The sequence below is a fragment of the Dromiciops gliroides genome, chromosome 6 (genome assembly GCF_019393635.1).
Source record: "Dromiciops gliroides isolate mDroGli1 chromosome 6, mDroGli1.pri, whole genome shotgun sequence".
Classification (NCBI taxonomy): Eukaryota; Metazoa; Chordata; class Mammalia; order Microbiotheria; family Microbiotheriidae; genus Dromiciops; species Dromiciops gliroides.
The window spans coordinates 84,625,798-84,640,701 of NC_057866.1; the positions used below are offsets into that span (position 1 = coordinate 84,625,798).

A 14,904-nucleotide genomic window follows, 5' to 3' on the forward strand; every position below is an offset into this window, starting at 1 on the left:
GGGAGTTCAATTGTGTGTGGTAGCTGTCCTTCTTAAGGGAGTAAAACAATGAGCAAGGTTACCAACTTTGTGGGGCTGCTTTTTTAATCCTGCCCACTGCTCTGATATCACAGAATCACAAAATATCTAGGCTCTGATCATTGGAGTGTGTGGAGCATGCCTATAGACAAGGAACTCGACCTGTTTGGGCCTCAGTTTCCTCATCTGTAAAATGAGAGAGTAGAACTAAATGACCTTGAAGCCCAATTCTATCCAACAGCATCTGGAAAAGAGCATTGCCAAAGTCTGTTTCATTCATCCACTGACAGCTTAGTCCTTGAAAGAGTTGACAATTCTCTCCTGTAGGTGCCCAACTTAAGAGCCCCTGTTGATCAAATAACCAGTTGCAGGTGAATCATGAATAAGGGGTATCAGTATATGAATGTTTAAAGGGGTGGAAACAAAGGATATTAAAATACATCATAATTTGCACATTCTTGTCATGGGAAGACAAAGTTGTTATCTATGTGGGCTAAGGTTTAAGGAAGAGTTTTAAATTGGAGAGCAGAGGCGAGGCTGTCCTGCATTGGCAGGATGGGAGGACTTGAAAAGCCTCAGATTTCTTTGTTTGTTCTTAAACAACTGCCAACAGATATAGCATTCTTTGCTACATCTAGTCAAACGCCCAGATTAACCCACATTCCTTAAATGACATTGGATCTGGGTATGTGACTATTACTTCTCACTCAGATGTTTAATCTCAGTTTAGCAAAAGCCCAAGCCTTGTCAAGCAGAATACTACTATAAATATTTGACACGCACCTGGAGCCCCCCAAAGAAGATGTTTATAGGACAGTATTAGTAATAAATGTAATTATAATAATACATCTATACAGTGTTTTAAACTATCTTCATTTTCAGCAACTTTTTCTGCCTAATCTTTTTTAACTCCTTTTATAAAAGCATTTTTCCTTGTTTCCCATTATTCATTTTTTCACTATGGTGTATTAACAATATATTTAAATAGGTCAGGTTGAAACTGTAGCAACTGTTCACAGCATCATCTTATCTTTAACCTTCCTTCTAATTTGATATTGCCTTGGTCCTTTGCTCTACCTAGATAGTCTGATTGCATACAGCTGATTCACAAATGTCTCCCTTATCACTGCTCAGTCATATCCAGTCTTTTAGATAGTCATTTTCATTTGTCATAATATTGTCTGGTGCTCACCATGTCCACTGTCTTCTGGATCTCCCTTGGAAAAAGTTACTCATGTTATATAGGAAGAGGTAGCTGGATGTTATAGTAGGTAACAACATTGGACTTGCTTGGGTGAGAAAGATCTGAGTTCAAATTCTGCTTCAGACAGTAGCTATGTAACTCTGAGCAAGTCACTTAACTTATCCAGGCCTCAGTTTTCTCATATCCTAAATGGGTATGATAGGGCACCTACCTCATAGGATTGTTGTGAGATAACCTGTACAGCATCTTGCTAATTTTAAAAATACTATTCAAATGCTAGCTATTATTTTGAGATTTCTTTTTTGTTTTTCTTTTTGTTGCAGGGCAATGAGGGTTAAGTGACTTGCCCAGGGTCACACAGCTAGTGTCAAGTGTCTGAGGATGGATTTGAACTCAGTTCCTCTCAAAACCAGGACCCGTGCTTTATCCACTGCACCCCCTAGCTGCCCCTATTTTGATATTTCTAAGTAATTGATAGACCCTAGGCTTCTTTAACTTCTCAATCTTGGCCCATCCACATGGATGATATTGAGCTAATTGCAGCAAGACTCAGAATATGGCAGGGTCTCCTCAATAAGATTCATAATCACATGCAAGAGATAAAGATAATAATTTGTATAGGAAAAGCTAAATAGATGAAAAAGGTCTATTGCTCTAATATGTAATTGGATGTCCCATTGAATTAATATAACATGTACATATATCTGGAACCACCATGGCATATAGATGTATTGGGGATCAAGAAAATGGGAAGGCTTACAAATGCTTTTTTCTTTCTTTCTTTCTTTCTTTCTTTTTGGTGGGACAATGGGGGTTAAATGACTTGCCCAGGGTCACACAGCTAGTAAGTATCAAGTGTCTGAGGCCGGATTTGAACTCAGGTCTTCCTGAATCCAGGGCTGGTGCTTTATTCATTGCGCCATCTAGCTGCCCCACAATTGCTTTTTTCAATAATGATTCCAAGTTGCTCCTCAGTGACCAAAAAGAAAGAAAGAAAGAAAGAAAGAAAGAAAGAAAGAAAGAAAGAAGGAAGGAAGGAAGGAAGGAAGGAAGGAAGGAAGGAAGGAAGGAAGGAAGGAAGGAAGGAAGGAAGGAAGGAAGGAAGGAAGGAAGGAAAGAAAGAAAGAAAGAAAGAAAGAAAGAAAGAAAGAAAGAAAGAAAGAAAGAAAGAAAGAAAGAAAGAAAGAAAGAAAGAAAGAAAGAAAGGAAGGAAGGAAGGAAGGAAGGAAGAAAGACTTTTTAGCACAAATTCCTTCTAGGAGAAGCTGTCTTGGAGTATCACAGACAAACAAATTTTGAATGGAGTCTAGATCTTAGACAAATGGAAGATATATCCACATTGATGGCTTCATAGATCTGTGGAAATACAAGTGCATAAAAGTGTATTGTCTATAACTTAATTTTTTTAATTTAAGAAATATTTGAATGATTTATAAATCCTGAATTTTTAACTACAATGCAAATGCTTAAAGAAATTCTGGTGTCTCCGTACAAAATCAAGTTCTTAAATCTAACTTGGTGATGTATGAGTGAATGCATTTAATGAATTTGTTTCAGCTTAACTGCTATTTTCTGACAGCAACTCTTTTTCTTTCATCCCAGAGGTAACAGAAGAACCACAAAAGAGGAATGGACTGTTTTGAAAAGCCAGAACCTTGATCTGTCCCCAAATAGGTCAGAATACTTATTCATTTTTAAACTTAGCAATGAAAATCTAAATTCTGAGGCATACACTCTATACTGCACTGTGTAGACATCTAACTGTTCCTTCTAGATCTCCTTTCCTTATCCTATTTTATTGCTACCCTCTGTCTGCACGATGTTATCTTCATCACTTTTCTCTTCTTCTATATATTCCCTCCATGAATGAGCTAACCCATTCTCATAGTTTTAATTATAATCTCTACGCAGATGACCCTACTATCCACTCCTATAGTAATCTCTCTCCATAAGCACCTGAGCCATGTTTCAAACCTCATGCTGGACAGCTCCACCTGGATATCCTATTTGTACTTCAATATGTTTAAAACTGAAATCACATGCACCTGTGCATGCATGTGCGCGCGCGCACACACACATACACACACAAACTTACCCTACTCCTAATTTGTGGTTTTTAAAATTTGCATTTTTATTGTGATTATTTTATGGCCTATTATTCTTTCAAGTCTCCTAGACCAGAAACTTCTGTCATCTTTCATTCTTCCTTCTTTCATTGCCCCTCAGCAACCAGTTCCCTAGTGTCTCTTATTCCATTTCCACCATATCTCTTGCCTCTATCCCATCTTTTCTCCTCACACTGCAAACACCCTAGCTCAGACCCTATTTGTTCTCTTTCTCTAGCACTTCTTCTTCAATCCATCTATACAGCCATCAAAATCATCATCCCAGGGAGCAGCTAGGTGGTGCAGTGGATAAAGCACCAGCCCTGGATCCAGGAGGACCTGAGTTCAAATCTGGACTCAGACACTTGACACTTACTAGTTGGGTGACCCGGGACAAGTCACTTAACCCCTATTACCCCACCAAGAAAAGAAAAGAAAAGAAAAGAAAAGAAAAGAAAAGAAAAGAAAAGAAAAGAAAAGAAAAGAAAATCATCATCCCAATGCAGAAATAGGATCATGTCACACTTTTAGTGGTTCCCTTTTGCCTAGGGAATACAAATAGAAACTCTTTAGCCTTATAGTTAATATTCTCCACAGTTTGGTTATAGTCTTCCCACCCTTATTGCTTATTACTTCCTTTCCTTTACATTCCAACCAAACTGGACTATTTGTTGGCCTAGTAGTTTTCTAAAATTTTCTTTCTCTGTATATTTGCATATGCCATACCCCATACTTGCGATGGATCCCATATGTGTCTCTGCCTATTGAAATTCTTTTCTTCCTTCAAAGATAGCTCCTTCATAAAGCCTTTTTTGATGCCTCTAGCTAAATATTCTGTCATTGCTTCTATGTGTTTCTCTGTCTCTGTCTCTTACTGATTTTGTCTCTGTCTCTGTCCATCTCTCTGTTTCTCTTTTTATCTCTGTTTTTCTCTCTGTGTCTCTCTCCATCTCTGTCTTTCTGTCTCTGTCTCAGTCTCTCCTCAGTTTTTTCACAGTACCTTGTCTGAACTGCTCTCTTTGTACTTATCATATTTTATCTTGTATCATGCTTTTTATGAATATACATTATTGCCCCTATTAGATTTTAAGGCCCTTGGGAGCAGTGACTGTCAATTTTCATCTTCATGTCCCCAGTGGATAGCACAATGCCTTATATTTGGTAAATATGTGTTGATTTGAGACAAGATGGATATTGGGAATGTCTTTTTTACACAGTCAGAAAGAAACAACATGATTAGATCACTCAATTCAGTTATCTATACTGATAAATTAAGGTCCCTTTATATGATTCGATTGTATTGTGGAGTTAAAGTTAGGGTGGGGGTTAAGAATCTGAGGTTAGGGTGAGAAACCCAGAATGAAGGTTAGATTTAGTGTGTTATGTAGCTGGCTTGAACTGCCAGACCAGAGAATCAAAAGAAATGCTTTCACCTAAATTTTGGCCTTTTAAGAACAGCTCCTGTACTGATGAACATCTGTTCCCTGTTAGGAAAGAAATTAGTTCTTGTGTCTTTTATTTCTTTATTTATTGACAGTAGTATAATGGAAAGAGAGCTGTTCTTTGAGGTGAAGGACCTGGGTGCAAAATCCCATCTCTTCTGTTGTTTTAATTAGAGGCATTTTGCCAAATAAAGTCTCAGCTATTTGGTCTCTTTGTGACACCAAGCAAGTGACCTAACCTCTCCTTAGCTTCTTAGAGGTTTAGATTTTCAATTTATGCCTTCTTGATGCCTTATTGCTCTCAAGCAGGAAGATATAAGCTACTAAACTGAACTTCTGTGGGGCTTCCAATGTTGGTAACTGGACTTTTTTTTCTTACAGTCCTGGAGAACAGAATTATTCCACCAATGCACTGGACTCCCACAAGTTTAAATATAGGGTGTACCTCTAAAAACAAGATGTCCCTAGAGAGCAGAACAAGGAGGAATGGGTAGAAGTGACCAAGAAGTAGATTTAGGTTTGATTTTTTTTTAAATGAACCAACTTCTCAATAATTAGAGCTGCCCAAAGGTAGACTGAGTTGCCTTAGAAGATACAGGGTTTCCCTTTATTAGATGCTTTTTTAAAAAAAAGGCTGAAGAACCACTTGGGTATGTTATTTTGTGGGGTTTTACAGGGCAATGAGGGTTAAGTGACTTATCCAAGGTAACACAGCTAGTAAGTGTCAAGTGTCTGAGGTCAGATTTGAACTCAGATCCTCCTGAATCTAGGGCCTGTGCTTTATCCACTGCGCCACCTAGCTGCCCCCAACTTGGGTACATTATAAAAATTATTCTTGCCTAAATAGACTATGCTTTCTGTTTCTCCTTCCAATTCTGATATTCTATGTCTCCATGAGGCCTCCTTAAAAGGAAATATGATATATAGAGATATAAATATATATCTATTACATATATAAGTACTTTATTATTTGTATAGATATATAAATGTGTGCATGTTTCTATATGTGTGTATATATATATATATGTATATATACATGCACACATACACATTAAAAAAGGATTCACTACACACCACACTTTGACTTCACAAAAGCCATTTTGAAGAAAGTGAGTGACTAGTTTGCAGATCACTATGGCTTTTACTTTTTCCTGAACCTATTGTATTGGCACAGTGGATCCAGGATTAGACTTGGAGTGAGGAAGACCAGTGTCTGAATTCATTCTGTCTCTGATATTTACTAGCTTTGTAACTGTAAGCAACCCATTTAACCTTCTTTAGCCTCAGTTTTCTAGCTTGTAAAATGGAAATAACATCAACTAATTCACAAGGACCTTGTCTGAATTAATTTGAATATTTTTTCAAGTACCTACTAAATGTAAGGCATTACACTAGGAAAATCACTATGCAAAACCTTAAAGTATTTTACAGTTATTGTAAATATTATAAATACATTGAAATCACTTTTGTTGTTTTGGTCATTCAGTTATTCTTCCGTTATTTCCAATTCTTTGGGACCCCATTTGGGATTTTCTTGTCCAAGATACTGGAATGGTTTGCCGTTTCCTTCTCCAGCTCATTTTATAAATGAGGAAACTGAGGTAAACAGGATTAAGTGATTTGCTCAGGGTCAAAAATGGCTCATAAGTGTCTGAGGTTTGATTTGAACTCAGGAATATGAGTCTTCCTGACTCCAGGCCTGGCACTAGTCACCTAGCTGCCCACAATCATTATTACTATGCTTTTTTTAAAATGTGTGATCTCTTTCTCATTCTAAAAAAGTACATGTTATGGCAAGTCTCACACCAAGAACAAGCCCCTAAGAAGCAAGTTCCTCTCTATAGGTTTTGAGAGATAACATTGACCAACTTGCCAAATATCACTTACTTGTCCAAGCTTTTCCCCTAAGAAAAGTGAAGAAATTATAGCCAGGAAGTGGCCAACTACCTAAAGATTCTTTAAGAAGTCGCTATACTTCTGAAAAATTATAGCCTGTGTTGAGGCTAATTTAAGTAAATATTAAATATCTTTCAATAATGCATCTTAAGTCAGTGTGCCTCACTTCTATCAGAAAAAGTGAGATTCAAGAGAGAGAAAAACCAAGGCTTTCCTTTAAATTGGTGTGGCTAAAACAATAACATACATTGAAGCAATATTTACAATTATATTAAAAAAGGAAACTAGAAGAATCAGCTTATTCTAAAACAAATTATTTGAGGATGTGTCATAGCATGCTCTGGTGATATTAAAAAAGAGTAACAGATGATATTACAGCAATCTATAACAAACCATTTATAAAATAGGATTCAAAAATACATATATTCAATAAACATACACATCTCTGCCACTGCATATTTTATAATGATAGGTGCAATGAAAGTATAAATTATTGTTGGATATGCATGCACCAAACTGGAATTTCTATCAACTACATATTTGTGACTGTTATTTTGCGTGGCACAGTAGATAGAGCACCAGGCCTGGAGTCAGAAAGACTAGTCATTCTGAGTTCAAATCTGGCCTCAGTCACTTGCTAGCTGTGTGACTCTAGGCAAATCACTCAACCCTGTTTGCCTCAGTTTTCTCATCTGTAAAATGAGCTAGAGAAGGAACTGGCAAATCACTTCAGTATATCTGCCAAGAAAATCTTAAATAGTGTCACGAAGAGTCAGACATGACTGAAAAACAACTGAACAACAAAATGAGAGAATCAGCTTTGAACACAAATAGCAAGAACAGACCCTTTGATTATTCAGAACACCTCTGTGGAGTCTCTTCTGCTGTCATTTTACTATTCACATTGTGATGCTTAAAATCTATATTTTGTGATTGCCTTAAATTAGAAGCTTCAGCACCAGTCTTTGGGCATTAAACATTTATTAAAATATACAGGTATTAACATGGAGTTCAGAAAGATAAGAAAAGGCCTATCTCCAATAGAGTTCCAGCCTGGTTGGGTTCTTCCTCCATGAGCCTGCTTTAATCAGGAACTCTCTAGCAAACTGATTGTGGAAGCTTTTTATAGGTCTGGAATAGAGGAGGTCCTTACACACTGCTTCAAGCTGATTGGTTGGCATCCTCCAAATCCATTAAGGGCTAGCCAGGTGTGATTACAATCTAGTTAACTTTGAAGTAGGCTAATCAGCAGTCAATCACTCTCACTTGATACAATCAGTTTAAATTAATCTCCAGGTGGGTCTTTGAGTATCTGCTAAATCCCATTATTTTAGAATCAAAAAGCATCTCAGAGGCAGTTTAGTTCAGCCTCTTATCACATTTCCCCCCTTTGTTTCTTCTAGGAATAGGTGTTCCTTGATGAAACAGTAAAAAAAATAATTAAGTCTTTGAAAGTCTTTTCTCAGATGATTCTTGGGATGTCCTCTGGGTGTAGTCATGGAATGGAAGTCTTTTCATGTGTTTCAAATGTGTAGATGCTGGTAATCAGCTAGGAAACGTTTCCTACAAAATTAAGCTTAACACAACTTTAAAGTGCTTTGCCAGTAATCAAATCAAACAATGAAATTTCTTAAAAACATGAATTGAGAAGACAAGAATTTTTTAAATCTTCATTTCATCACTTTTTGTATCATCTGCATAATTATCCTCATGCCATTATGAGACTCGATAATTATGGGGATTACCATAAAAGAATAGAGAATGGATGGGATATGAGCATTCCCACACTTGAGCAATATATACAACCCATGCAGTATGCCAGGTTTAAAATAGGTGGATGGGATATACATACATGCCACCAAAAATATTGGAAGAAACTGAGTCAGGCTTAATCAGATGCATGGGATTTAGACGTCCATGGCATCAGGCATATTGTAAGGGGAATAGAAGCCAGGTGTAGAATGAGATGGGTGGGATGAAAACTTCCAGCCACCAGTCATTTCAGTACCTGGACTTCATACATGTCTCCCCTTCTGTGAGAGTTCAGTGCCTGCTCTTGTATGTATTCCTCTCATGAGTGAAGGCAATTAATGTCTTAAATGGTAAATTCCCATAATCCAAGTCTCATATGGATTTAAAAATTTGAGGATAACAATGATCACAAAAAATGTAAGTTACAATGTATAATAATTCTAAATAATATTTTTTGTAAAAATAGTATTTCTAGAATTAATTGACACTTGTCATGGTAATCAATTTACCAAGGAAATACTTTATATAATTTGATCAAATAATCAGTTGGAAAAACAAAACATAACCTTACAAGAATGAAAATCTCTACGAAAACAAACTTATACTATTAATTTCAAAATGTAGATACAATGGCATAAAAAGGAAACCTTTATGTAACATTTGAACTGACATTATTTCTCTGCGTGAATTTGGAACATTTTTGATTTCGATATCTAAAATCTCATGTCTCCTATTAATATCTTGCTGTCTACTTCTGCATTTCAGCAAAATAAGTCCCAGTTTATGGCAATAGAAGCAGATTCTTGAAATATGATGATGATAAAGTTTCTCTTGTTTTTCTTCAACCTCTTTATTTTCTCTTTCATAATACCAATGCTTTATAAAGTTATTAGTTAAAGGCAAAAGCAGGTAAAAATAAATCAAAATAGAAAGTCCACAAAATTGAAGCATTTTCTTACCCAATGTGAAGATCAGAAGGTTGAGGGGTTCAGCAATCCCTTCGTGGTCGCCAAATTGGGATGTTTAAAATCTATATTGTGTGATCGCCTTAAATTAGAAGCTCCAGCACCAGTCTTTGGGCATTAAACATTTATTAAAATATACAGGTATTAACATGGAGTTCAGAAAGATAAGAAAAGGCCTATCTCCAATAGAGTTCCAGCCTGGTTGGGTTCTTCCTCCATGAGCCTGCTTTAATCAGGAACTCTCTAGCAAACTGATTGTGGAAGCTTTTTATAGGTCTAGAATAGAGGAGGTCCTTACACACTGCTTCAAGCTGATTGGTTGGCATCCTCCAAGTCCATTAAGGGCTAGCCAGGTGTGATTACAATCTAGTTAACTTTGAAGTAGGCTAATCAGCAGTCAATCACTCTCACTTGATTCAATCAGTTTAAATTAATCTCCAGGTGGGTCTTTGAGTATCTGCTAAATCCCATTATTTTAGAATTAAAAAGCATCTCAGAAGCAATTTAGTTCAGCCTCTTATCACAACATACATCACTTGAGCATGAGTAAGAACTGGCTCTCCAGAAAGCTCTGGTGGGGAGTTCATTGACTGTAGAACTGGAAAGGGTCTTTGGAATGAACTCCTCCAAACTATCTCATTTAATAGATGATGAGAAATGAAGACCAATGTATACAACAGGTTTAGACTCATGGGTTTATAGATTTAGATCTGAAAGGTGTCTCAGTGTCCAACTAGTCCAATCCCTTCATTTTACAGATAAAGAAACTGAGGTTCCAAAGCCAGAGCAGAAACCAGAGTAAGGCCACTTCAGAATTAAGGTTGTGAAATAGATTGTGTGAACATCTTTAGTCTTTTTTTGACAAGTGAGCTAAGTGGGACTTAGGTGAAGTCATTTGCCCACATTTAATGTGGAAAGTAAATGGCAGAACTGGGACTTGGAATTACTGACTCCAAATTAAGGGTTCCTTCCTTTTCACTGAACTGTCTCAGTGGCATTACTTAGAAATAAAATTATCTTTAAAGCATGCTATAATGCAAAAGACAAACACTGCATTTGAAGTCAGGAGACCTACGTTCAAGTCCTGGCTGCATGCTAACAGTGTACCCTGGAGCAAATGGTTTCCCTTCACTGGGCCTCAGTTTCCCCACCTACAAAACCAGATATTTTGATTTGATGATCTCCCTAAGTGACATAAGCTCTTAAGCAGCCTAGAATATCCACTAGTATCCAATGGATACTAGCAGAGTAGAGCCAGGAAAACCTGGGTTCAAGTCTGGCTTCTGCCTATGTATTTGCTGGGTGATACTGGGCTGAACCACCTCTCAATGCCCCAGGAAACACTCTACAACTATAAATTATAGATTAGTTACCATTCTGTATCAGCAAAGGGAGGTTCCATCATAGAAGTACCATACTGTGATAAGTAAAAGATGAAATGACTGAAGAAACAAAGGTTCAAACTTATGAGCATTCTGGTGTATTAAATAGTACATGCCAATTGCTCCACAAACTGAGACTAGGTATCCTCAGCTTGGCACTGGACCTCTAATACAGGGTGAGGCAGATTTTTATATATTAAAACCAATTAGTCAAATAAGACCAATTAAAAAGAATATTAACCAGGGGCGGCTAGGTGGCGCAGTGGATAAAGCACCGGCCCTGGATTCAGGAGTACCTGAGTTCAAATCCGGCCTCAGACACTTAACACTTACTAGCTGTGTGACCCTGGGCAAGTCACTTAACCCCAATTGCCTCACTAAAAAAAAAAAAAAAGAATATTAACCAGAATGCAAAATTAGGTAATCTAATTTCCAATTGGAAGAAAAATTAGGGTAACCAGGATGGTGCCAGTTTTCAGATAAGACATATGGATTGGTTAAAATCTATAATTATGAAAAAATTCCTTGCATCAGCCTTCAAATGTGACCGGGATTCTGGTCAGCATAACCTAGATCCTTGGTGAAGTCTCTAAGCAACAGGGAGAGGTGGTCCCACTTTCCCAGCTGCTCAGGGTTAGGTTCAAACAATGTAATAAAGCTTTCTCACAATTCATCTAATTGAATAAAATTTTCTCAGAAGACAGAAATTGGACTAGACCATAATTGGGTCTATTGAATTGAGTCTATTTCTATTGAAAGGGAACTGAGCTAGATCCAGAATTGAGTCACAAGATGGAGTCAGTGTGGTTCATTCAATTGCCTCAATTTCCTCAATACCAAAACAAAGTCCAGTAAATCCTATGTTCCTACTTGGGAATTATTTTCTTTTAAATATATAAAACGAAGGAGCAAAATTTTAAAACTGGATATATTATTGAATCAGTTAACTTTTGGCAGGATCAAGAGAAGCCATCTTGATTAGTTCCCATGAGGCCCAATACCACATTCTACTCTAGAAATCATCTGCAAAAGAGACACAAAGGCCATTGCAATCCTATCACTCTGACGGTAATGATGAGCACACCAGTCACAATTTACTTCAGAGACAGCGCCCAAATTGCAACTCTTTGGGATTCAAAATGACATGGTAGCCAAATAGTGTTCCCATGAATAACTAGAATTAGAGCAAATTGTGGAACTCTGTCTTGCCAGAGCTAGGAAAAAAACACTTGAATACACTTAATGATAAAGGGAAAATGGATTTCAATCTATAAAGTCATTTAAAGATTTACAAAAAGCTGTGTATAATATGTATTTGTGTACTGACACATAAATATATATATTAATAAATATGTATATATGTATCAATAGATACACACACACACACACACATATATATATATATAAACACTTTAAAATCACTTACTATGTATCAGGCATTGTGCAAAGTACTAGAGATACAAAGAAAAGTAAATAATGCTCCTTCACCTCAAGAATCTTATATTCTAATAGAGAAAATAATAAGTACATAAATAAATGTATAAAAGATACATTCAGAGTAGATGGAAGGAAGCCTAAATGGTAAAGCACTAGCAACGATAGGGGCAGGAGGGGAGTCCAGAAAAGGTATCATTTGAGCTGAGTCTCTGAGGAAGCCAAGGATCTTAAGAGGCAGAAGTGAAGAGTGAGAGAATTCCACTCATGGGGGACAGTTAGTGCAAAGGCATGAACAGAGAAGGGAAAAGGGGGGTGATGGATATGCTGAGTGAATATTGTCCTCTGGAGGTTGATCACAATTTGAACTTCAACAAAATGATCTGCTGTACTTTGACATTTGCGCATAGTCTGAGAATGCAAAAGAAACACCATTCGTTTCACTTCAACTCACATGTGGCCTGCTAAGCTCAATCAAGAGAAATGGTGCCACTAACCTGTGACACCATCCGGCTGCAGCTGAATCATCTGGGATCCTGTTATTTGTTATTGACAACAGGACCACAATGCATCCTTGAAATTTAGCCCTATAGATGATGGCTTCTAACCAACAGAGAAAAAAATAAACAAGAACCTCCACCTCCATAACGCATACAGTCTCCCTGAGTTTGGCCAGTGCATCTTTCATAAATCACTCAGGGCTGTGAGATGGCCAACCCTGTAAACAGCCTGCAGAAATTGCCTTTTCAGCTCCCCGTGTGTTGGCAGTGACAAAGCTCAAGCAGTCACCTAGTCACACTTTCCTCTCCCTAATGACCCTAAAACATTAGGTCTAGAAAGGACTTTGTGTCATAGAGTGTCAGAACTGAAAGGGACCTTGGAACATAAAATGGGAGAGCTGGCAAGGACCTTTAAATATAGGCTGTCAGAGCTAGAGGGGAGCTGGGAACATATAATGAGCTGGAAAGAACCTTGGAACATAGAATGTCCGTGATGGAGGAGATCTTTAAACATAGAAAGTCTGAACTGGCAGGGACATAGACTGTTTAAACTAGAGGAGACCCGAGAGAACACATAGAGAACTCAGAGCATAGCACATTAGCACTGGATAGGTCCATGGAGCCCAGATTGCTAGATCTGGATGAGAGCACACGATATTGGCTCTGAAAGGGACTTTAGCAATCATCTCATCCAATCCCCTCCTTTTACAAATGAGGAAATCAAGTTTCAAGGTGGTGACATGATTTGCTCAATATCCCACAGCAAGTTAGTGACAGAGCAGAAATTAAATGAGGGTTTTCTGCGCCTTCCCTTACAATTCTATGCTGTGGCCGGTACAATTTTCAACACTCCCTCTACCCCAAGCTCCAGGCAGCTGATCCTGACTTTTCTTTTCCCCTCTTCTCTTTTCTTCTTCTTTAAAGCTCTCATTGCATGGCTCAGCAGGAATAATGAGCTCTTTCCCAGTGCTACTGCTATTTCCTCTGCTAATTCATTTGGCATACACTGACGCATGGGGCACCCTGGGGTTAGAATCCCAGAGGAGATGACATCTGAATGAGCATCATCACTTCAGGGGCTCCTGCATACGTGCCTCTCACCAACAGGCACACAGGATGGAAACCCATAGCAGAGTAAAATTTACATCAGGTTGTCTCCAGATCATTGAAAAGTCACAATTGTCCAGGATCTGTAAAGGATTTAGCTTAGCATTCAAAAGTTTTGACCTCGTGCTTGCTTGCATCCTACATAAGATGTTTTGCCTCCTGCCTATTAGATTTATTGTAAATGGATTAAACTCCGAAGTACCTCACTGTCACCAATCACTGAAGGGGGGGAGGGGATGGGGAAGCTTTCTTTTTTTAGTTGTTGAGGCAGAAATCTATAATATATTTTTGGTCTAATAAAAACTATTATTGTTGTTGTTGTCATGATGGTCATTAAAATTACTTCAAGGATTTCATCATTGTGCATATATCTTCTACCAATGCAGATCAGAAATCTTTCATAATTTAGTAGATATTAAGATCTGATCAATTGTAATCCACTCATTTTTAAGAGGTGAGGAAGCTGAGACTTAAGTGAGGAAAATGACTAATAAATGTTGGTTGAATTGAATAACTGACAATTACATGGCTAATTAGTGAGAGAACCAAAGCTCAAACACAGGTGTCCTTATTCTCAATCCAGGCCACTTTTCACTAAGCCAACTGCCTCCCATTAAAAATATCAAAAGAAAGTTTTCAATTATTCCTCACTGACCAATTACCTATGAATTTCTACAAATTCCCAGAACAACCTGTAAATGCTCTAACAATTGTTTGCAGTGTTTCTACTTTAACAATTCTGTTTAGAAATGGTGCTGAGATCTGGCAGGGGTTGGGGAGAGGAATATAGGTGAGGAAATATGGGAAAAATAAAAACCAAATACATCAGTTAAAAAAAATTAAAGAAGAAAAGAAATGATATCCAAGAGTCAACATGGAAAACCGGAAAGCTAGAGCCAAGGACTCAGATCCAATTCCAACCAGCATATCCCAGTCTTCTTATTTCCCTGAGCCTGACTTCCCATTGCCATGAGATGCATAATAATATTTACTCCCCAAGCACTTTCTGATGCTTAATTAATTGCTCTTTGTGACGCACTTTGAGCACCTCAGAGGAAGGTATAATGCAAGTGCCGAAGATTATTATCATTGCACAAAC

General features: G+C 37.6%; 1 protein-coding gene across 1 annotated transcript in view; it reads left to right on the top strand.

Annotated features, from left to right (window-relative positions):
- CLNK (cytokine dependent hematopoietic cell linker) overlaps positions 1 to 14,904 on the top strand; it is a 216,025-nt gene that overhangs the window by 95,832 nt on the left and 105,289 nt on the right. The window contains exon 7 of the mRNA XM_043972224.1: positions 2,825 to 2,896. Coding sequence (XP_043828159.1) covers positions 2,825 to 2,896 — 72 coding nt within the window. The remainder of the gene's footprint in view (positions 1 to 2,824; positions 2,897 to 14,904) is intronic.